The sequence below is a fragment of the Ovis aries genome, chromosome 2, assembly GCF_016772045.2.
Source record: "Ovis aries strain OAR_USU_Benz2616 breed Rambouillet chromosome 2, ARS-UI_Ramb_v3.0, whole genome shotgun sequence".
NCBI lineage: Eukaryota > Metazoa > Chordata > Mammalia > Artiodactyla > Bovidae > Ovis > Ovis aries.
Window position 1 is genome coordinate 231,748,858 of NC_056055.1, and position 22,076 is coordinate 231,770,933.

At 43.4% G+C, this 22,076-nt stretch overlaps 1 protein-coding gene across 1 annotated transcript in view; it reads right to left on the reverse strand.

Annotated features, from left to right (window-relative positions):
- Positions 1–17,140, reverse strand: part of DNER (delta/notch like EGF repeat containing) — a 378,787-nt gene extending 361,647 nt beyond the window's left edge. Inside the window, exon 1 of the mRNA XM_027964863.2 lies at positions 16,772–17,140. Coding sequence (XP_027820664.2) covers positions 16,772–17,026 — 255 coding nt within the window. The 5' untranslated portion in view covers positions 17,027–17,140. The remainder of the gene's footprint in view (positions 1–16,771) is intronic.
- Positions 17,141–22,076: the final 4,936 nt, after the last annotated feature.

The window sequence follows — 22,076 nt, forward strand, 5'->3', positions numbered from 1 at the left end:
AATCTTCTGCCATTTTCACTTTTTCCCCAGCTATTTGCCATGAAGTGATGGAACTGGATCCCATTATCTTAGTTTTCTGAATGTTGAGTTTTAAGCCAGCTTTTTCACTCTCCATTTTCATCCTTATCAAGAGGGTCTTCAGTTTCTGCCATGACAGTGGTTTCATCTGCATATCTGAGGTTGGATGAATCACAAGCTGAAATGCCAAGGGGGCATGCTATTACCATGACTTGTCACTGCTGATGATGACCTTGATTGCCTAGCAGAGCCTCTGGTTGCTCTTAAGATCACTCATTCACCTGATCTGCACAGTGCGTTCTTTGGGAGGAAGTCACTCTATACAGTCCACAGTTAAGGAGGGGGGATTAGGCTCCCTCTTTAAGGAACAGTATATCCGTAAACTACCTGCAATTCTTCCACAAGGGAGAGTTGTCTGTTCTCCTCCATTGATTGATGGATTGCTTTGTGGTCCTCTTTTCTAGCCAGTTATGTTAACATCTCTCCCACAAAACAACAAGCTGTCTCTCTGTCCTAAGAAGTGGCCAAGCCAGAATCTGGGTCTTCTGATCCCAAGTCGCAAGCCTCCCACGACATCAACCACTGAACTGTTCCAGTCCCTGGAATAATCACTCTTGCTTCAGAGTCCATTAACTGATGAGGGGACTTCAGCTCATTATTGCCTGTAATCCTTTTATCAGTTTAAATATCTGTGTCATCAAGATGAAATGCATATCAGCTAAACAATTCTGAACAGCTCTAGAACACCAGATACCGAAACACATGCACATTTTCTAACATTGTGTGTGTGTGTGTGTATGTGTATGTGTGTAAGGGTGGGTGTAAAAATAGATATTGAGAGTCCTCCTAAAACATATAGTACAATATTTTGAAACTACCTGATCAAATATGCTCTCCAATGTAAGATATTAAAATCGCTTTAAAAAAAGAACAATAGAGATTAACATGGCAACAAAATTTATACACAAGCATCATAAAAAGTACCCTTCCAGGAAGTCCCAAGGAGACAGAATGCAAAGAGGCAGACAGGAGGAATTCATTTTTGGAGAAACACCATTCAAGTATGAAGAATCATCATAAAGAGAAAGGCAGCAGGCATATTGGGAATCCATTGACTTTATTCTCAACAGCTATTACCCCTTGTTCTGAGAACAGTATATGATTCCTTTAAAAAAGCATTCCTTCCAATCTTGGTCCCCAAAGTCTGACTAGGGTTAGTCCTGTGCTGGACACACAACCAGGGCTGGTCAATGCTCAGAATCTAATCTCTGAGCCACAATGATTGGCTCAGAGACACACATTTGACCCATGTCAATCAACCAAAGCTAATTTCAGGACTTTCCCAAGCAACTGGAAAAAGAGGCTCTTTGTCCCCTTGGGGTCACTGGCAGTAAGGATGGTGTGAGCCTGGAGCTGCCAGAGGTCACCATCTAGAATCTGAGAATAAAGTCAAAATGGAGGAAAGTGGGGCAGAGAGATAGAGAGACTCATGGCCCAGATGACATTATTTGAGTCCCTGATAGCATAGTGTCTACACTTTTCAGTCCCATGAAACTAGAGACTTCCTTTCTTGCTTGAGCTATCTGAGCTTTCTGTTGCTTGCAACCCAAGGACTTCTAATTAACACCTGCTATAAGTGTGAAAGAATCTTGATCTGGCCTGGTTTTCAAACCTCTCTCATCTTCATTTTTCTCATCAATAAGATAAGAACCTCAGACATAATCACTGAAGTCCTTATAAGAGTGCTTAATACATTCTTATTTAAGACTACGAGCTTCCCAGGTGTCTCAGAGGTAAAGAATCCACCTGCCAATGCAGGGGACTCAGGTTCAATCCCTGGGTTGAATTTCCTCCTTCCCCTGGAAGAGGAAATGGCAACCCATTCCAGTATTCTTGCCTGAAAAATTCCAAAGACAGAGGAGCCTGGAGGGCCACAGTCCATGGGGTCCAAAGAGTCGGACAAGATTGAGCAACTGAGCATGCACACACACAGTTATGTCTACTTAGCAAAACACTTGATTGTACTTCTGGTCTACTCATACTCACGGAAACATACAAAATTCACAGTCACCTTAAAATTAGTCATTTTACTGGCTTTTAGCTACGGTTATTCAAATTACTGAATTTTGTGAATTACAAGTGATTACTGCAAGTTAATTATTATTCTAATAAAACTCATTTTATTTTTAGAGGTTTTCTATCAGTTAAATTACAAAATTACACTTTTAACAATGATTTCCGGAGGTGTTAGGCAAAAGCATTAAGCCATGCAAGAAAATTGTTTCTGATCCAGATGAAAATGGTTTTATGTTGAGACCACCTTAAAACAACAGCCTGCTTGTCTAAGATGTCTCTTAATTGCCAAAAAATAAAATGATGCAATGATTACAGTAAGTATTTCACCATTTTAAGTCTTCAACCAAATGGGATAAATTTCAGTGCCAAGCTCAACATCATGTATAATGAATTTTTCTATACATGGAAGGATGTGCAGAAGACAGCTGTGGTAACATGAAGACAACACCACATATGTAGACAGGGGACTCCAGTATCAACCCAGCCACTGTGTGACCTTTGGTAAATCACCACGATGCTCTGTCCACTCCAGTCTCCTCACCTATCAAGCAAAGGAAGTGCCTCCTCCAAAGAAATGTGAAGATTAAAAAACATAATACAGAGAAAGGAGCCTCACACACTGCCATGCACATAAGTAACTGAATACTGAATGTGAACCTGAATGCCCGTAAGAACCTACATACACTCTTATGGGCAGTTCCCACCATACTTGCCCAGAGGACTGTCCTTGTGATCCAAATGTCTAAGCTTAAACTCCTTGGTGAAGAGAGCCCAAAGACGGGAAGCAAGCAATATTCGACTCCTGACTCTGACGTTCGTCTCTTTGGTCTTCACTTTCTTCTGCAAAATTAGAGAAATGGCCAAGATGAATTCTAGGATGGTTCCAAGCTCTAGAAGTCTACAAAATGTGTTGCCATCTGTCAGTTTGAAAACTCGTGAGCTTCCAGGGTGAAATCTGAAACTAACCCCTGTAGAGTGAGGACAAGGCAGACCCCTGTGGATCAGCAGGTGGCAGATTTAATAAGCAAAGAAACTTAACTATGAGGTATATCTTGGGCATCACAAGACAGATTTCCATCCCTGCCCTCCAGAATCTTAAAAGTTATGTAGAGGTTCAGCCATGTCTCCAGTCCAGATGGTCTCAACAACACGTTGCCCTCAAGGTCATGTCCTTGAAGATGGCTCTCATCATGGTAATGGTGGGCAGAATGCACATTCCAAGGATGAGATGGGGATGGGTGAGGAGCTACCAATTGCTCAGGGTAAGCTGGAAAATCAGCTAGCAGTCAAGTCTTCTCAATGACCTCCTCCAACACCATTTTAATCAGTGCCCAGAAACTGGCTTTCCTGGTGGCTCAGATGGTAAAGCATCTGCCTGCAACACGAGAGACCTGGGTTCAATCCCTGGGTTGGGACGATCCCCTGGAAAAGGAAATGGCAACCCACTCCAGTACCCTTTCCTGGAGAATTCCATGGACAGAGGAGCCTGGTAGGCTACAGTCCATGGGGTCGCAAAGAGTCAGACAGGAGTGAATGATTTCACTTTCACTTTCAGAAACTGCCAGTGAAAGGATGAGTTCCTTAGATTACTAACCTTGCTTTGAAAGACAAAGAGCATCATCTCCTCCCCCTCCCCCAGCATTCTACAAAAAGCGTGTTTCAGTGTCAGACTGTGAGTAGGTCAGGCCTGGAAGATTCCAAGTCATGGAAATGGAGGGACGAATGGAAAGCAGATGGTTAGGCTGAGCCCTTGACCTGAGGATTCAGTTTGTTTTATGAGCTTCTGTGGGCCACACTGTCCAGAGTTGCCAGAACTGCCAGCTCCTTGAAGGTATTTGTTTGTTTGTTTCTTTGTTTAGGGTAGAAGGCTGTGCACTAAGGGCCATATTAAGCTTTGTTGTTACTTTTTAGTCGTGACGTCATGTCTGACTCTTTGTAACCCTATGGACGGTAGCCCATCAGGCTTCCTCTGTCCATGGGATTCTCCAGGCAAGAATCCTGGATGGGTTGCCATTTACTTCTCCAGGAGATCTTCCCAACCCAGGAATTGAACCCACATCTCCCGCATTGGCAGGCAGATTCTTTACCACCGAGCCACCAGGGAAGCCCCCATATTGAGCTTACAGAACACCCAATTCCCACTCCTTTCTAAACCAGGCTGCCCGAATCCCAATCCCTGAGGATATTACCTAGGTTCAGGCTGGAAGAAACAAAAAGCCTGGCAGTGGTTGCTAAGCAACGAGTGATCTCCAGCCTGCAGCCCTGCAGGCCCATCACCAAGGGCAAGGGGTCCGACCTCCTTGCCCACTCAAATTTCTCATTTATACTGAGCTCATTAAAAAACTAGCTATGTCAGTGCTCTACATAAACCCACAGGAGCTAGTCCTTAACAAACAAGCATGCTCAGATGGTACAGCATGATGACCAGAGAGACTCCACACTGTGCCACATCGGGCACACTGCATGTGCCCCACGGGTGCCAGGGCCTAGAGAAGGGGACTGCACCAGGCATGTGAAGGTCAACCAACCAGATGCCAAGACCATCCTCAAGCTGTATGTGGCTACTTAGGATCTGGATGGCCCTGCTTTTTTTTTTTTTTTCACTTTCTGGCCTGATTTTCTTCTCAGTGAAGTGAAGCAAGCGGACCAATGACATCTAGAGCTGCTTATTCACAGTGGTTCCAGTACTCCTGGCCAGCTCCCTCCTTCTCCCAAAGGAGTTCAGCAGACACAGGTACTAGAATGTGGCTTGATCGCTGGGGTCGACGAGCAGGGCTCGGAGCCCAGGCTGAATCAGGAGACATAGCTCCCCAGTGCACATGTCTTCCTGGGAGGGAGCCCCAGACACTGAGCTGTTTCAGGAAGAGACAATGGAGTGGGCAAGCAGAATGTCATGAGAACTGGGGCCACAGACCAGGCCGGGAATGGACTACCTGGGATGCTGTGTGCCTGGGCAAGGACAGAAGCAAGAAGACATCAACCCTGGCATATAAGATCCCCTGGAGGAGGGCATGGCAGCTCACTCCAGTATTCTTGCCTGGACAATCCCATGGACAGAGAAGCCTAGCAGGCTACAGTCCACAGGGTTGCAAAGAGTCAGACACAACTGAAGCGACTTCATATGCACTCAAGTACTGCACAGGGAACTCTGCTCGATATTCTCTAATGGCCTATATGGGAAAAGAATCTCAAGTGTGGATATACGGATATGGATATGGATAACTGATTCACTTTGCCGTACATGTGAAATCAACACAACATTATAAATCAACTGTACACCAATAAAAAAAAATTTAAGCCTCTTCCAAACATACAAAACATCTCAAGGGTCCACTGAAGGTGAGGGAAGCAAGGAAAACCTCATGTAAGAGATTTTTTTAAAGGAGTCAGCACACTGAGCATAGTTTTTAGCCCTCTTAAGGCTGAACATAATGATTTTTTTCCTTAGAAAGCAAAAACAAGAGTGATTTTTCTTTCAGTCAGTATAGCCCCCAAATCTCCATCCTACCCCCATCCTACTCCTTCTTTATAAAAGAAAACATAATAATATTAAATTTACTTCTCTCCAGCTGAGAGTTTATTTTAAGCCTCATAGAAATGCTAATATGAGTTCTCATTTCTCTGTCTCACTTATTATTTCTCTCATTATGAAGCTTTTCTACAGAAATAAAAGAATTCCCTTTTGCACAACCAAAAAAAACCCCAATGGCCAGTTTTAAAGAGTGAAAATGAAAATAGAGGACCACAAAAATTCCTGGTCAGGAAGAAAAGGGGTTGTTCTCAAGGGAAAAAGTGCTAAATATATAACATGAAATTAAAGCATAAGGGAAATTTGCATTTTGCTGAATATTAAGATGAGTCTTTTTCTGCCCAAGCCTGGATAGAGAACACTTTTTGAAATCAGACCATTACACCATCAAAAACTTCTAAGAAATACTCTGTTATCCAATAATGCCATTAAGATTAACTTGGTGATTTTAACAAAATACTAAGAAACCCATGCCAATTATTAAAAGGGAACTTTGCTGAATAGTGCTTTTTTTAAAATGAATGAAGCATCTTAATAAAATGGTTACAGTGTTTCAGCTTCAAAAAAAAATCAAGACAAATTACAAGTATTTAAATATGATTTAGAAGATCCATGCCAGCCTTTCTTGAAATAGCCATAAACTAGGGCTAGTTATGTTTAATTATACATTCTAAAAAGACAATAGGATCAGTCCTGTCAATATAAATCTTGGCCAAAACAGAATTCTTTAAAAGCAAACTCCTGGTTCAAATTAGGCAGTTCTCAAAATGTTGTACAATATAGTACTGGTATCAAACATTAGAATTCTAATTAAAACCTATTGACCATGATGAACTTGGATGTATAAATAAGAACAAAAAATGATAAAATTCTAAAGGGCAAAACAATGAGCATAAACAGAATCAAAAGAGAAAAGATAAGTAGGGGAAAATATTAATAACACAAAGGACAAAGGGCTGATTTCCTCATTAACAATGAACTACTGCAGATCAACATTTTTTTTTTTGGCACACCAGGCAGTAAGCAGGACCTTACTTCCCTGATAAGAGGTTGAACCGATGCTCCCTGCATTGGGCGCATGGAGTCTTAGCCACTGGACCACCAGGGAAGTCCCACAATAGATCAGTTTTAAAAATGAACAACCCAAAAGAAAATCAGGCAGAAATAAAAATAGGCAATTCATTTAAAAAAAAAAAAGTTTTCTTTCATTGACAATTTTTAAAATGCAAAGAGAACCAGGAAGATACCATGTTTTATCTATCGGTTAACACATAAAAATAAATCAAAATCTGGGATACCAGGATTAACAAAAATATACATGAACAGGCATTCTCAAATGCTGTGCGCAAATGAGCAAAACTGTTCAATCTTTCTGGATGGCAATTTAGCAATACTTATTAAAATGCTTAATATATGTAACTTTTGACATACATATACATATATATACACACACATATGTCATTGCATATAATTATTTACATACATATATAGTCATTGCAACATCACTTATAATGGAAAAATTAAAATAGTGCACTTCAGTAAAAACTGAGTACATAAATATTGACATAATGGAATACTATTCATCCATCAAAAAAGACTGAGCTTGCTTTCTATTTTAAGACATGGTAAGATTTTCACAACAGATTAAGAAAAATATCTGCAGAATAGTATGCATAAGATTATCTCTTCTTTATATAAAATAGCTGCATGGATATATGAGAATTTACATATGCTTCACATGTGCATAAATGTACAGAGAGGACAATGTAAAACTACACACCAAACCATGAACAATAATGACTGCAGAGGTGTGAGACCAGCAGAAGAGGTGGGAAAAGGGTAAGATAAGTTTATCAGTGGCCTTATTGCCTATATTTTTACATATTTTTAATGCCATAACACAGTTTGACAGTTGCCCTTGAAAGGGACCATGAAGATGTAAAACTTTGAGCTAAGTTATTATTTTAAATGCAAGCTAATAAAATTGGCCTTGTGTAACTATTTGGCAAGAATTTAAATTGTCATTGAGGAACTCTTCAGAGCAAAGCTGGGAATCAGAGTGGGGATTAGTTAGGATTTTCAGGTAGGGTTGTCAGACTAAGCAAATTAAAACTACAGAACTCCCAGTTAAATTTGAATTTCAGAAGAACAATGTGCAGTACGTGGGACACAAAGGAAACAAATTCATTTTTATGTGAAATTCAAATTTAACTGAACATCCTGTATTTTATCTGGCACCCCTATTTGGGAGCTCCTTCATGGTCCCAGGGTGGTTCTTGGTACATGCTTTAGTCCATGCCCAGAAGTTCCTTGTGCATTTAACTAGTTTCTTCTTCCTCTGTTCCAGTAGTTATTTTATTTTATTGGTGGAAGACTTCTTCAAGAGTCTCTAGGAGAACAAAGACATACAAAAGTTGGACTCTCATCGACATACTCTTGAAACCGTCTGTAGGTTCCAGGTTAAGAACCTTAGTTTCTATCTAGATGTGACATGCTATCCTGAGTCTTGAATTTCATGTCATCTCAACCAATTTAAAGGACTCACACAACCTGACCCCAAGGCTTACTCTAAAACTACAGTAATCAAGGTCATATAAAACTAGCAGAAGGACAGATATATAGAGTCAATGGAATGGAATAAAATATACCCACATATGTCCCTTCAAATGATTTTCAACAAAGATGCCAAGATAATTCAGCAGAGCGTCTTGTCAACAATTATTTCTGAAACAATTGGATATTCCTATGCCAAAAATAAATAAAAGCTACTCATACACTAAACCACACACCAATACAACTATTATCTCTAAATGGGTCAAAGGCTTAAATGTAACACCTAGAACAATACAAGTCTAGAAGAAAATATAGGAGAAAAATTTTCTGCCCTTGGGTTAATCAAAGATTTCTTACATAGAACAGAAAAAGAAGCACAAATCAAAAAAGGAAAAAAAATTATACATTACATTCCATCAGTTCTAAAAACCTGCCCTTCAAAAGACACTGTCAAGAAAATAAGAAGACAAGCCACAGATTAGGAGAAAATATTTGCAAGTCACATACTGACTAAAGGATTTGTACCCAAAATATAGAAGGAATTCTCACGACTCATTTGAACAAATATTTCATCCAGGAAAAGGTATGGATGGCAAACAGCACATTAAAAAATACTCAATATCATCCATTGCTATGAAAATGGAAATTAACACAGCAGTGTGATGCTGCTACACACAGGTATTAGAATAGCTAAAACCTAAAGCGCCAATGATACCAAGAACTGATAAGGATGCAAGCAACTGGAGCTCTCACTTAATGCAAAGTAACCTGCTGGGAACCAGCTTGGCAACTTCTTGTAAAGTTTAATATGTCCTTACCATGTGACCCGGCAATCCCACTCCTAGGTACTTAGCAAAGAGAAATGAAAACATGCCCACTTAAATGTAGGTGAATGTTTACAGCAGCTTTATTCATAATCACCAAAAACTGGAAACAACCAGAAAGTCGTCAACCAGTGAAAGGGTAAATTAAACAGTGGTGTATCCATACAGTGGGGTACTATTTAGCAGTAAAAAGAAAAACTGTTGATTCATAGAACCTCAGAAGCCTTACACCAAGCAGAAGCTGCACGCCTATTGTGTGATTTAATTTATACAATGTTCTGGAAGCCACAGAACTCTAAGGACAGACATCAGATCAGTGGAGGCTGGGGCTGGGGAGAGGGTTCACCACAAAGAGGCAAGCTGAAATTTATGAAGGTAATGAGCTAGTCTATATCCTGATTATGGAAACAGCTACACAACTATACTTCAAAAATCATAAAACTGAACTCTTAAAAGGGTGAATTTTACTGTATGCAAATTATACCTTAATTTTTTTAATAGAGTCTGAAAACCCTTCGTGTAAGGAATAATCAGGAAGGTAAGTTTAAAGTTAGAGAGTTTGGTTTTCTTTTCATATTTCCTATATCTTCCCTTTCTTGGGTAGTATATGGAAGATATACTTAGCATTTTCTTATATTAATAACACTTCACTTTGCTTAAAAATTAAGGATGCTGTGGGAGAGACACTGATGCAGCCTTAGGGTTGGACCCTAGAGCCTGGCTACAAACACCCCCTGAGAAGAAAAACTGTGGAAGGACTTGGCAAGGGGGACCAGGACCAGTCTTTAGCTCAGTCAGATAAAGATGGAAAAGTAAATTCTTTTCACCAACGTTTATGAAAATAGTCAGTCAACCTCTCCCTATGTCATGGGCCAGATAAATATTTTCAGCTTTGTAATCCATCTTGTTTGTTGCAACTAGCCCACTCCGCTGTACTTAAATGAATGGACAGTACTTAAACCAATGGGCGTGGCTGTGTTCCACAAAGCCCGACGGATATTGAAAACGGAATTTCATATCATTTTCACGCATCCCCAAACCTTATTCTTATTTTTGTTTCTAATCATTTTAAAATGTTAAAACCATTCTTGGCAGGGGGCCTGTCTGCTGTAGGATGCCTAGTGCTCCTGGAGTCCTGAAGCCAGCAGTCCTGTCTGGGGTCCTGTTCTGCCCTCACTCACCCTGGGGAGCATCAGTGGCTGACTTAGAGAAGCCCCTCCTCTTAAAGACAACGGCGCTCCGACTCACATTGTGATTGTTGACCAAAGATAGGTCAGTGTTCAAATGAAGCAATGAATGATTCCATAAAAGGCTAGGTGGCCTGCGCATGCTCAGGCCACATTGTTCTCTGTTGTTTGGCACCTACCTGGTAAGGGCGCTACAGAGGAGAAACTAACAAAAGTGAATGCAGCGGGGAGTCAGCACCAAAATCGGAGCTTTCTAGTATCTGATATATCACAACCGAAGAAAAGAATCTCTACTGGCGGAATTTTAGTCCTTTTGGAAATCAGGTAGAAATATATATATATATAATATATAAATTATATATACATATATTATATTAAATATATATATATATATCTCCAAGGGAAAAGCATGAAATAAACAAGATTCCTCTTACAGATATACACAATGGCTACTAGCTCTTAATAGGTGTCTCCTCTGGGCCAGTCATTGGGCTGGATACTTTTCTAATCCACAACAAATCTCAAGGTTGGCATTGGGATCCCATTTTCACAAAAGAGAAAAATCAAGCTGCAGAAAAATGAATTACTTATCCGAGGACCTTCAGAGTCCACCCTAGGTCTGATTCCCTCGCCTGGACTCTTAACAATCCAGCACATGCCAGCTTCTTGGAGACTTCAAGTCCACTTGAAGATGTAAAATCTTTGCCATTGGAGGAAAGCATGAGCCAGAAATTCCAGGCCATCTGAAGCTAGGGGCTTTTGGATGAGAAGGTCCAAGAGCAGGTTGGGATTTGTACTCTTTTTCCCTGCCACATGCCACAAGCAGGGCAGGCTGCAGGGGAGATGTTCAGAGTCTAGAGGGGGCTTCTCAGCCCCGGTCCTACAGTAAAATTGCTTGGAAGACATTTTAAAATCCCAGGTGCCCAGACCCTACCAATTAAATCAGAACCTGGGGGTGAGAGTAGAGGGATCCAGGCACTCACTGATGTTAAAGCTCCCAAGTAACTCTAACATGCAGCCAGGGTTGAACACCAGTGTAAATAAAGAAGGAAGGAGGAAATACAAAGAAAGTCTAGGGACCTCCCTGGCAGTCCAGTGGTTAAGACGTCGCCTTCCAATGCAGGGGGTGCAAGTTCGATCCCTGGTTAGGGAACTAAGATCCCACATTCCTTGTGGCCAAAAAATTCAAAATATAAAACACTGCAACAAATTGTATGTAAAATATTGTAACAAATTCAATAAACACTATAAAAAATGGCTCACATGGAAAAAGAAGATAAAATAAAATTTCTCTTTAAAAAAAGCTTTTTAAAAAATTCTATCCACAAACTTTACTGTGCTGTTGGACTTTCTGTTTGGGGGGGCAAATTTCAGATGTTCCTGGCTCTGGGTTAGGCAGCACTGACCTAACACTGACCACAGCCGTCTCCTGAATCAGTAAGATCTAAAAATATAACTCAGCCATTCCGTTTTCTGACTCAAATACCCTTCAGCTTCAGATAGGTTTTCTTTCCTGTTTGATGCCTGAAATGAGGGCATAAACAAAAGCACTTTGGATGGTACTATGTCACATGAGAAGCTTAAGCTAAGAAGCTAAAGACAGAAATGCGTCTTTGTCAGGTGGCCAAGCTGAGAAAAATGATGTTTCCTAAGAATGCACCAGATAGACCAAATAAGAAATCACTCCATTTTCATAATGCCAAGAAAAACAACTGTTTCTTTCCCTTCTTAAAGTCGCTCAAAGGATTTAGATGAGCTTTATCCGTTTGTTTCAAAAGAAAACTTGAAGTCACTGAGAATTTTCTGAGAAATTGTCTCTTTCATAATAAAAAGAACAAAACATTTATCAAATTTTCAGCACAATGAATTTTTTCATTTTAAAAACTGAGGTTGTAGTATAACTCATCCTAGTAGGGAGGAAAAAGTTGTCTGTTGCTTGAAGGGAAACAATCACAGACACCAAATAGACTAGTGTAATCATATTTTATATGAGAAACATAATCTTTCTCTTAGCAGTATACCTTGTATTTATGCAACATTTTACTTTTTTTCTCAAAAAATTTTGAAATAATTCTCCCATACATCTTTATATTTATTGAAAAAAATTCACAATTTCCCATTTATTAACTGTACCTTTTCTAAAAAGGAAAATAAGACAAGCATTACTAGCCCATTTTGGAGATATGAGCACTGAACTTCAGAGATGTTCAATTTCTCTCACAAGTTCACAAAACATGAATACCTATAGAAAAGTCAGAGGAAGGAGCAATGTCTCTTGACAGCTAACATAGAACATTTTGTACAATCACAATGTGAACTGGTGCGTGTGCTTGCATGTGTGTGAATCTGTGCAAAAAGTTCAGTAGAGAAGGCTGATGCGGTGCAAAGTGCTAGAATCCCTTGTTGTTTTTTGTTAGCAAACTTCAATCAAAAATTCATCAGAAGCAGAACCATTATTTCAAGTTAGTGTGTTTAATCAAAGAGAGGATTATAGAATCAGCTTAGTGGGTAAAACTGCATAAAAAGCGACTCCAAAAACTCCTTTTTCCTCCAAGGGAAGAAATTGACACGTTTTCATTTTAATCCCAAAGGGTAAGATTCCCAGGGAACATGACAAGAAAAAACAAACAGGTGTCTGCCTGTTTGAATATTTGGCAAAGAATCATTTCATTAAAACAAAAGAGCTTTCCAAACAAAATAACACAAATTTAAACAATCCTTACATGTGAAGGAAGGCTCAGCGGAAGGGAGGCATTCCTGTACCACTCATCGAAAAGAAAATTTGGCCCAGCAGCTGCCACCTCTGATACCTGCCTGCTTCCCCAAATGAACCAGGAAGGCAAGAACAGCAGCTTCAATAATTTTTTTTTAATTTGAAGTGTTTTTCAAATCCATCAGAAATACTTAGGTGTCTTTTATGTGGTATCCATATGCTTTCATGACAGCAAAAAATAACTTCAGCCAGGCAGGACCTATGATTCTAACTCTGCAGGAAGGTCCTGCTTGGTAGGCAGCACAAGGAGAATTTTCTGTGTCTTTATCAGTCCTGAAGCTTTTCGTTCCAGCTGGGAACAGCCATCTGAACCGTGTTTCAGAGCAAAACAGGATGTTTTAGAGGAAAGCCAGACTCAGAAATCACTCCATCCCCTCTTCACTGATAAGACTCAAAGAGGTTATGGTGCTAATTTAAGGTCACATAGCTAAAAATAACAGGGACAAGACTGGACTTTCATCTTGGCATCCTTCAGACTCTACAGCTCTATTAATAACATCAAGCCAGCCACCTGGTTCAAATCCTACACTGACTAGCAGGGTGACCTTGGGGCGGTCATTTAACTTTTCTGCACTTTATCTAAATAATGGGGATGGTTCCAGCATCTAGCTCACAGGACACTAGGAGAACTCGGGAGCTATATCTGTAAAGCCCCTGGAATAGCACTGGCACATAGCAAGAACTTGAGAAAAGAGTTAGCAATCATCATCATCGTCACCACGTCTCTGTAGGTTGGATTTCCATATACATCTTTAGAATCCATTGGATCCTTAGGGTTTCATACTTTTCAGTCTGTTCTAACACTTTAAAAAAGATGTATCTTAAGATGTATCGCAAGTCTGGACAGGGTCTTGCATGGCTTGAACCTCTAGCCAGTACCAATGGAAAGAGCACCTAGGCCATCTTATCAGCTTGCCTCCATGTGGACAGAAGGGAAAGAGGGACAGATGACGCTTGACAGCAATCAAATATCAAAAAAAACAGAATCAGACCATTCATCACCAACCCTATGAGGCAGATCCCATCCTCAAAGACGAGGAACCTGAGACGTGGCTTAGATTGCCTGTAACAGGAGGTTCAGTGGGGGCGGCTCAGCTTCAAACCCACAGATTCTCCTTCACATTATTCACACCACTTCCCAGAGCCTGGGTATTTCCGTCACCAGCTGATCCCGGAAGCACTGCCTGGAGCCATGGCCTTGCCCGAACATCAGCCAAGTGACCACACAGAAGCTGAAGACAGCCTTACTCCATTTTAAGCCCAATTAGTGGTTCATGGCTTTCTTAACCTTGCAACACATACCCAAAATAGAAGGAGAGGGAGGAGGGAGAGGAGAAGAGAAAGAAAGGAAGGAAGGAAGGAAGAGAGGGAGGAGGCAGGGAGGAAGGGAATCTCAGAGTTAGGTTCGGTGTTTCCATTGCTGACATTATTCTCTGTAGCTGGGGGAGGGGTGACACTCACTGTCTAAAGAATTCTCTTCACGTCCAGGTAGAATTCCATATTCAATTTATCCAGCAAGCATGCCGGTCTGTTTCAGCAACCATATGGTCTGCAACCGCCAACATCCATTTCCCTATCTGTAATTGAGTATGTGTAAGGGGCTTTTTCCTCTGTTTAACGTCTCTATTCAGATTGCCTTTTTCCTCCCTCAATAGAAAATGAGTCTCGAGTGTTACTGCAAGATAATGAAAGATTCAGTTAGAATTAACAGGAATCCATTTGTTATGGGTTTATAAGAGTCCGAATCATCTCAGTTAAGTTCTCCTGGGTAACCAAGTCAGATCAGGTTCCAAATTTGCTAAGCTTTCCTGTTAGAATTACAGTAACTCCAGCTCTCTTCAACTCAGAACTCTGGACAGCCAGTACAGCTTCTCCTCACATTCACACAGCTAAGAACTTCTCAGATCAGAGCTAGAGATCTGACTGTTTTGACCAACTGTTCTGTAATATTTGTGCATCAGTTCATGACTCGTCTCTGAATAAACACAATCTATGTCAAACCCCACTTTAGGACAAAAAATATTTATGCTTCTCTGTGAATCATCTTTAGGAAGAACTAAAGAGGTTTTTCTCTCTCTTAAAGATTTCTTATATTTTTAGAGTTACCAAAAGAATAAGTCCCAGAGTTGGGTTAAATTCCCTATGTTCAGTCTCCTCCCATATACTTAAACTGATGCGCACTCTAACCTACCTTCTCCTGTGCATCGCTACTACACTCTGAGTCCAAATCAACTATTTCTTTCAAGGACAGATTGCAGACATGGAAATGTGAGAGTGGCTTGATGGAAGCAATTAGGCAACTCATTTCTCCAGTAAACACCACACACATCATCAATCAACAGGGGAGATCAGTGAGCAGGATTTCGTCCTAATGGCTCATATGGCTCCAACTGGCATCTCCCCAGAGAGTCCTCATTCCCCAAATTTACTCCCAGGTTCATTCACACACTCATCATTATCCCCTCTTCATCCTGTCCTCATGTCATCAGCTCATTGGAACCAGCTAACAAAGAGGAGCACAAAACTGGAAAGATAGGGTCAGCTTGACAATTTGCTACTACCCAGAAGGAAAAAAAAAAAATTCTAGAAAATAGCAAAAGTTGTCTGTCAAGGTCAAGCTTCTCAGTCCTGTTCACCTCTAACTAAAAAATATTAAAGCCTAACCCACCCTATCCTATCAAACCACATCATACCACATGTGGCCTCTTCACCACAGGAATAAAAGTACATCTAAGCATTCTCAAAGTAACTTTTGGGGCATTCTATCAGATTTACATGAAATTAACTCCTCCCCTCCAAATGGAGGGAAGAAAGCACTTGATTCCAATTATGTTCCACGTTCACTTGGTTTAATTTCATCATTTCAGATAAATCCACTCTTTGCCCCTACCTTGGAACCAAGACATGGGGGTTTTCTACCTGCACACCCTGCCAAGTCACCTACTGAAAACGTTGGTGTGAAGAGTTCAGTAGGTTTCACGGAGCTTTTAACATTCTTTAAACCAGCCTCGTTTATTATCTGCCAAATTCTTCTCGAAATCCCAAACCCACAGGCAGTAGCTGGCCATTTCCCATCCCTCGCCTGGCCCCATGCTTCCTCGAAGCTTCCCTAAGCCTGGCTGCCTGCCCTAAATGTGCGCCTCCAGGAGAGCCGGCCGGGAAGGCTGCGCACCAAGCCCCACTCGCCACGTCCCCTCGAGTGTTTCCTACGGCTCTAGCACTTCCTCCTGAGCTCAGAAAGGGCTGGCCGCGGGGAGGCAGCTGACCTCTCCATCTCCAGCTGCCTTGTCAGAGCCCTCAAGGGGATTGGAAAGGAAAGGAAATGCCCGACCACCGGGCATGGAGCCTGCCACTCCCGGGCGGTCTTACAGCTCATCCTCAGGTCCAGCGGGACAAAGAGTAGGGGTCACCTAGACACGAACATCCCGCCAGGGTCGCTCGAAGGCTGGCCCTTCTTTGCTGCCAGGGCGGGCACCAAGACCCGGCTCTAGCGGAGGGTGGCTCGGCCAGGGCGAGAGGGGCGCGCCACTTGGTGGTTCATGGTCATGCCAGAAGTATGAGGGCCAGGGTAGCCACCAGGCCCTGGAACGGAGCGCCCCGAGAGCCCCGGGCTGGCACGGCCGGAGAACCAGGATAGGCAGAGAAGAGACACTTGCAAGGTCGGCCAGGGGTCCGCGTCCACGCGAGCCAAGAGGCCACTTCCATCGCCCACCCCGAAAAGGGAGAAGCTTGGGTCAGGCCCCTGGAGCCCCGCACTGGACAGCGCGCAGTGGCCCGCGCCGCGCCCGCCGCGCCCGCCGCGTCCACTCACCTGGCAGTTGGTGCCAGAGACCCCAGCGGGGCAGGTGCAGCTGTAGCTGGGCTCGCCGGCGGCGGCCGGGGACTGAGGGTCGGGCGCAGGGAGCTGGGAGCACACACCCCCGTTCTGGCAGGGCTGCGCGCTGCATGGCCCCGGCACGGGCAGGGGCGCAGCGGGCACCGGGCTGGCCAGGCAGCCGCTGCGTGGCCCCGCGCCGAGTAGCAGCAGAAGCAGCAGGGCGGGTGCCGGGGTGCGGCGGGGCGGCATGGCCGACGGAGAGGGCGAGGGAGCGGGAGCTGGGGCGGCGGCGGCGCTGGCGGCGGGAGCCGTGGTGCTAGCGGCGAGAACACAGCTCAGTCCGGCCGGGCGCCTCCTGCAGATGCGGGATGAGCGGTTCCCGGGGCAACGGCGGGCGGGGCCTGTGGGCGGGGCCAGCGGGGGCGGGGCTCCGGGCGGGAAGGGGAGGGAGGGAGGTGGGTATCCTTTCCCCCAAACCAGGAGTTGGGGCAGGCGGAGCAGAGAGGCCGACAGGGGGCCCCCAGCCACGAGGGGTGCGGTCAGAGTCGGGGGTGTGTCCAAAAGCGGCTCTAGGGGACAGCGATGGTGATGTGGGCCTGGCGGGGAGCTCGGAGGGGCTCGGGAAGAAAAGAGGGGCGGACGGGGTCAATGCCAGCGCGGGGAGGACTTTACGGGCTTCCAGGTGCCGAGCAGCGCGGGCCCGCCGCGGGGCGAGCAGGTGCCGGACTGGCCGCAGCCGCCCGCGGCCCCTCCGCGCGGAATCTGCGAGGCCGTAGCGGGGACCGGCCTTACCTCGTTCTCGGGGCTCCTTCTCCACCCCACCGCCCGCCACAACACTCCCCCCGACACACACAGCCCTCCCCGCGCCGCCTCCCAACCCCGGCGCCCCGACACCCGCAGATCGGCGGGGCTGGTTAGGAAGTGACCTTGTGTTCTGCGCCGCGCTCCCCGGGGCCCCTGTCCTTGGTGCTGACCGAGAGCCTTCCCTTTGCCGAGGGCGGAGCCGGCCGCGCCTCTCGGAAATGTCTGGCTGTGGAGTGGGAGAGCTGAAAGAGGCCTCGGGATCAGGGTGTCCAATCCTGCCTTTGAACCGAGGAGGAAACTGAGGCCTAGTCGGGCTGGACTAGACCCCAGTGGGTCACTTGACTCCCAGCCCAGGACACGGTCGGTTTTCTGAAAGAGCAGTTCAGAAGTGCAGGTTCGCAAAGGTTCTGCCAGGGTTTACTATGGAGCCCTGAGTAAAGGAAATGTTCCTCCCGACCTACTTGGGTAGGGGGGACGGAGAGGGGAGGGGGAGGCTCCTCTAAACGTCCGAGTTAGGCTGACTCGTGCTTTGACCGCTGGGCGGTCAGGATCCGCCGAGGAGATGAAGCCCACCTTATCTCCCCATCTGACCTTTCACAGCCTCTGCTACGGATGGGCTCCCAGGAGCTAGTCACCTTGTCTTTAAGGTGGCCGTGTGAGAAAAGAAAATGGGACCCTCTTGGATTAACAGGATTGCCCGAACTGAATTAACAGTTCGGGCAAATTTTCTAGACCACACAAATAAAGTTTTACAAAAGCTGAGCAAGTAAGAAAGTAGAGATGACGCGTGAACCCAGCATGAAGGTTCCACAGATGAGCAGCCAGGGGCTGATAAAAGTCTCCAGTGAAAACAGGAGCCAAACTGCCCGGCCTCTCCCCAACTCGCTCAGACACAGGAGCAAGTGTCAGGCGGTTGTGCTTTAGAAGATGTCTAAAATCCATGTGGCCATTACAAAACAAATCAGTGAAACCCAGACTAATCTGCCTGCAGCTGGAGAACTCACACCTCCAAGTGGACCCAAACAGTTATTGCATTTCCCTCACACCTGCTGTCTTCTAGCCCAGAACTCCTGTTTTAAAAAAAAAAAAAAAAAAATCTTAATTTTGTGCCGCACCAGCACCCTCTGCTGGTACTCCTTTCGTCATTCAGGTGCTTCTGTGCCGGTGGAGTGCCGCATTCTTTCCTGAAACTAACTCTTAACCTTAAATTCTGGAATAATGAACTAGTGCTGCTCATTCGTTTCCACCAACACACACACACACACACACACACACACACACACACACACACTGAAGTGTAAGGTTGTGAGCTAATTAAAATCACACTTTAGTTTGCTATATTTTTGCCTAACCAACTCTTTTGGGGATGAATTTCATATCACTTTGAACTATGAAAGAAGTAACTGGTTTTATTTTCTGGGTGCTGATTTCTGAATTTTCAAGCTAACACTGAACTTTTATAAAAATATATTCTTTCCGTCTTTATCTTTAAAAGGCATATTATGAAAGAGACAGTACAAAACCATTTTTATCCAAGTAAAAAAAGACTAAATCCAGCCCTCTTGATTGTAAGAGGAACTATGCAATTATTTCTGGACAGTAAAACATGGTATTATGTGCCCTGGCTGCAAAACATCCACACACTAAATACCATGCAAGTGTTCACTGTTATTATTGCTGTTGTCTCTCGTGGAGAAATGGGTCTTTTCTTTGGTTCTGAAGGTTGATTTGGTGTTTGGCTGACAGTTTCCACCCATTGGCAAGACCTCTAAATACCTAACCAAAGAGCCTAACTAATATATTACTATGTCTTATTAACATAGTTATCAAAACAATGCTGATTCTATGTTTAAACAAAAGCTCAAAGTTCAATTATCCAGACCTTTGGTTCATATTATTCCAAACTTAAAAACATCTAATCTTCTCACTAGCTCACCTTATTTCCTTTTTTGATAGAGATCCTACTTTAATAAGTCAAAGGCAAAATACCCAGATAACGTCTAGATTTCAGCAAACCATGTGGTAGAATTTCCCAAGATCCTCTCATGGAGAATGTGGATATGAAACCATTGAACAACTGTAGTCTGAACATACTAGTCAGCAAATCACTACCAGGCTAGAGGAAGTTTTTAGGGAAATGCCATAGACTCTCAAAATTTGGCAACTAATACAATTCATATCAGAATCAAGATATAAAAATATTTCAACCAGTTAAAATACTGAACTAAAATAAAGAAAAAGGAATATTAATGAATGACTGTGTGTTTGGCCTTAACTGCTATTTGCCAATACTTGTACCTCTATGCCTTCCAAGAACTTCTTTGTAGGGTTGTACTTTTCAGACCTCTTGCAGTTAGGTGTAATCACGTGACTTGTCTTGGCCAATGAAATGTGAGGGAAAATAGCACACACCACTTCCAGATGGAAGCCTTTAAAATCCAGTGGAAATTCCCTGGCATCCAGTGGTTAAGACTTGGTGCTTCTACTTCAGGGGATCCAGGTTCAATCCCTGATAAGGGAACTAACGTCCTACAAACTGACATGCGGCCCAAACTAAAATAAAATCCAGTGCATGGCTCGTAACCATGGTGACCCTTAAGATTCTGAAAGTTGGAGACTATGTCCCTGAGCAGGGGCAAACGTGGTGAAGTGATGGGAACCTGCAATAGACATTGTGATGTAAGACATAAGCCGTTGTAGTGTTAAGCCCCTCAGTCCCAGTGATGTTAAGTAACTCCAGACCACACACAAGAAAATGTCAAGGCAGGACTGACTGTTCCCAGTAGGGCCATGCAGCTCAACCAACTATTTTCAGTGTGATCTTTCTGCAAGATAAAAGGCTGCATCCAGTTATGGATTCCAAGGTCTCTGAATTTGATGGAACAGAGACATTTTTAAGAAACAGTTTGGCTCATTTCTTTTCCAGAGTGATAGCTCAACTCAATATACTTTCGATGTTACAAGAATGTTACAAACCCATGCACGCATGATTCTTTTTATTTTTTGCCTTTTGTCACAACAGGAGAACCACATCTTCCCAGGCCAGCCCAGGTTCCTAGGCAGCCACTTGGGGATCACTTGCCTCAGTGAGAACAACACTCATTGTAATAGTGAGGTTCCCAGGTTCCAAACTCCAGAGCATCCTGTGGGAATGCTAACCTGACATATGGTGTGATGGTCCATAGACTCAGAATCTTGTATTTAGAACAATCTGCAAAGGCTACCTGGTATGACCTCCCAGGGTTTGAACTAAGGTCCAAGCAGGAACACTTATGTGAGGTGGTATATCACCTTCAGCTCACCTGGGGCTCCACAGGCACTATCATACAGGCATAGCTCATTTCATAAGTAAAGACTTTGCTTTACTGTGCTTCACAGATACTGCATTTTTTACAAATTGAAGGTTTGTAGCAACTCTGCTTCAAAAAAGTCAATTAGCATCATCATTTTTCTAACACATTTGCTCACTTCCTGTCCTTGTCACACTTTGGTAATTCTTGCAATATTTCAAACTTTTTCATCATTGTTGTGTTTGTTATGGCGATCTGTGATCAGTGATCTTTGATGTTATTACTGTGACTCACCGAAAGCTCAGATGATATTTAGAATTTTCTACCAACAAAGTATTTTTAATTAACGTATAGAGGTTTTTCTTAGTCATTATGCTATTATACACAACAGACTACAGTATAGTGTAACCATAACCTTTATATGCACTAGGAAACCGAAAAATTCCTGTGACTTACTTTATTGTGATATTCACTTTATTGTGGTGCTCTGAAATGGACCCTCAGTAGCTCCAAGGTGTGCCCACATGCATCTATTAATGATTAAGCATTTACCACCTCATTCAAGGAACTGAAGTTTTCTGCAGTCATCAGCAAGTTGGACCCTATGCCTCGCACCAGAGTTGCCTGTCGATGGTGACATCATTACTGCTGCCTCTTTCCACTTTCAGTTATCCGCTAAGGTTACACAGTATATTCTTGCCCCCTGCAGAGGGTGGGCCTGGATGCTGGATTGAACCTGGAGTCAGCTTGAAAGAAGAAGTCAGCCCCACAACCCAGACAGGGGACACATTGCCTGGTGTCAATGTTCTGCCATAGAGAACAGCACCAAACTGCCTACTCCGACCAGAACAGTAGTATCAGGACCCACAATGATGCCGAGCAAATTAGGCTCTTTGACCTTTAGATGCCATGTAATATGGAGACAGAAATACCTTTGCTGGAGGAGGTCAGTAAGAGGATGTGACGCTGATTGAGCAGAACAGGGCAATGGCTCCTTACTCCCTCCTATCCTTGAAGTATATTTCCCCACACACCCACAGGAAGCCATAATGTCTCAAAGACAGAGACTTGAGAGAGGAAAGTGCTGTTGAGATCATCTGGACCAAATACGAGACTGAACTGAGTTAAGGCCTCTGTATCAACTTGGAAGATTCTAGTGGTGGGTGCATGGATCTACTTGGTCTTGCAGTGCCCAAGACATGCCT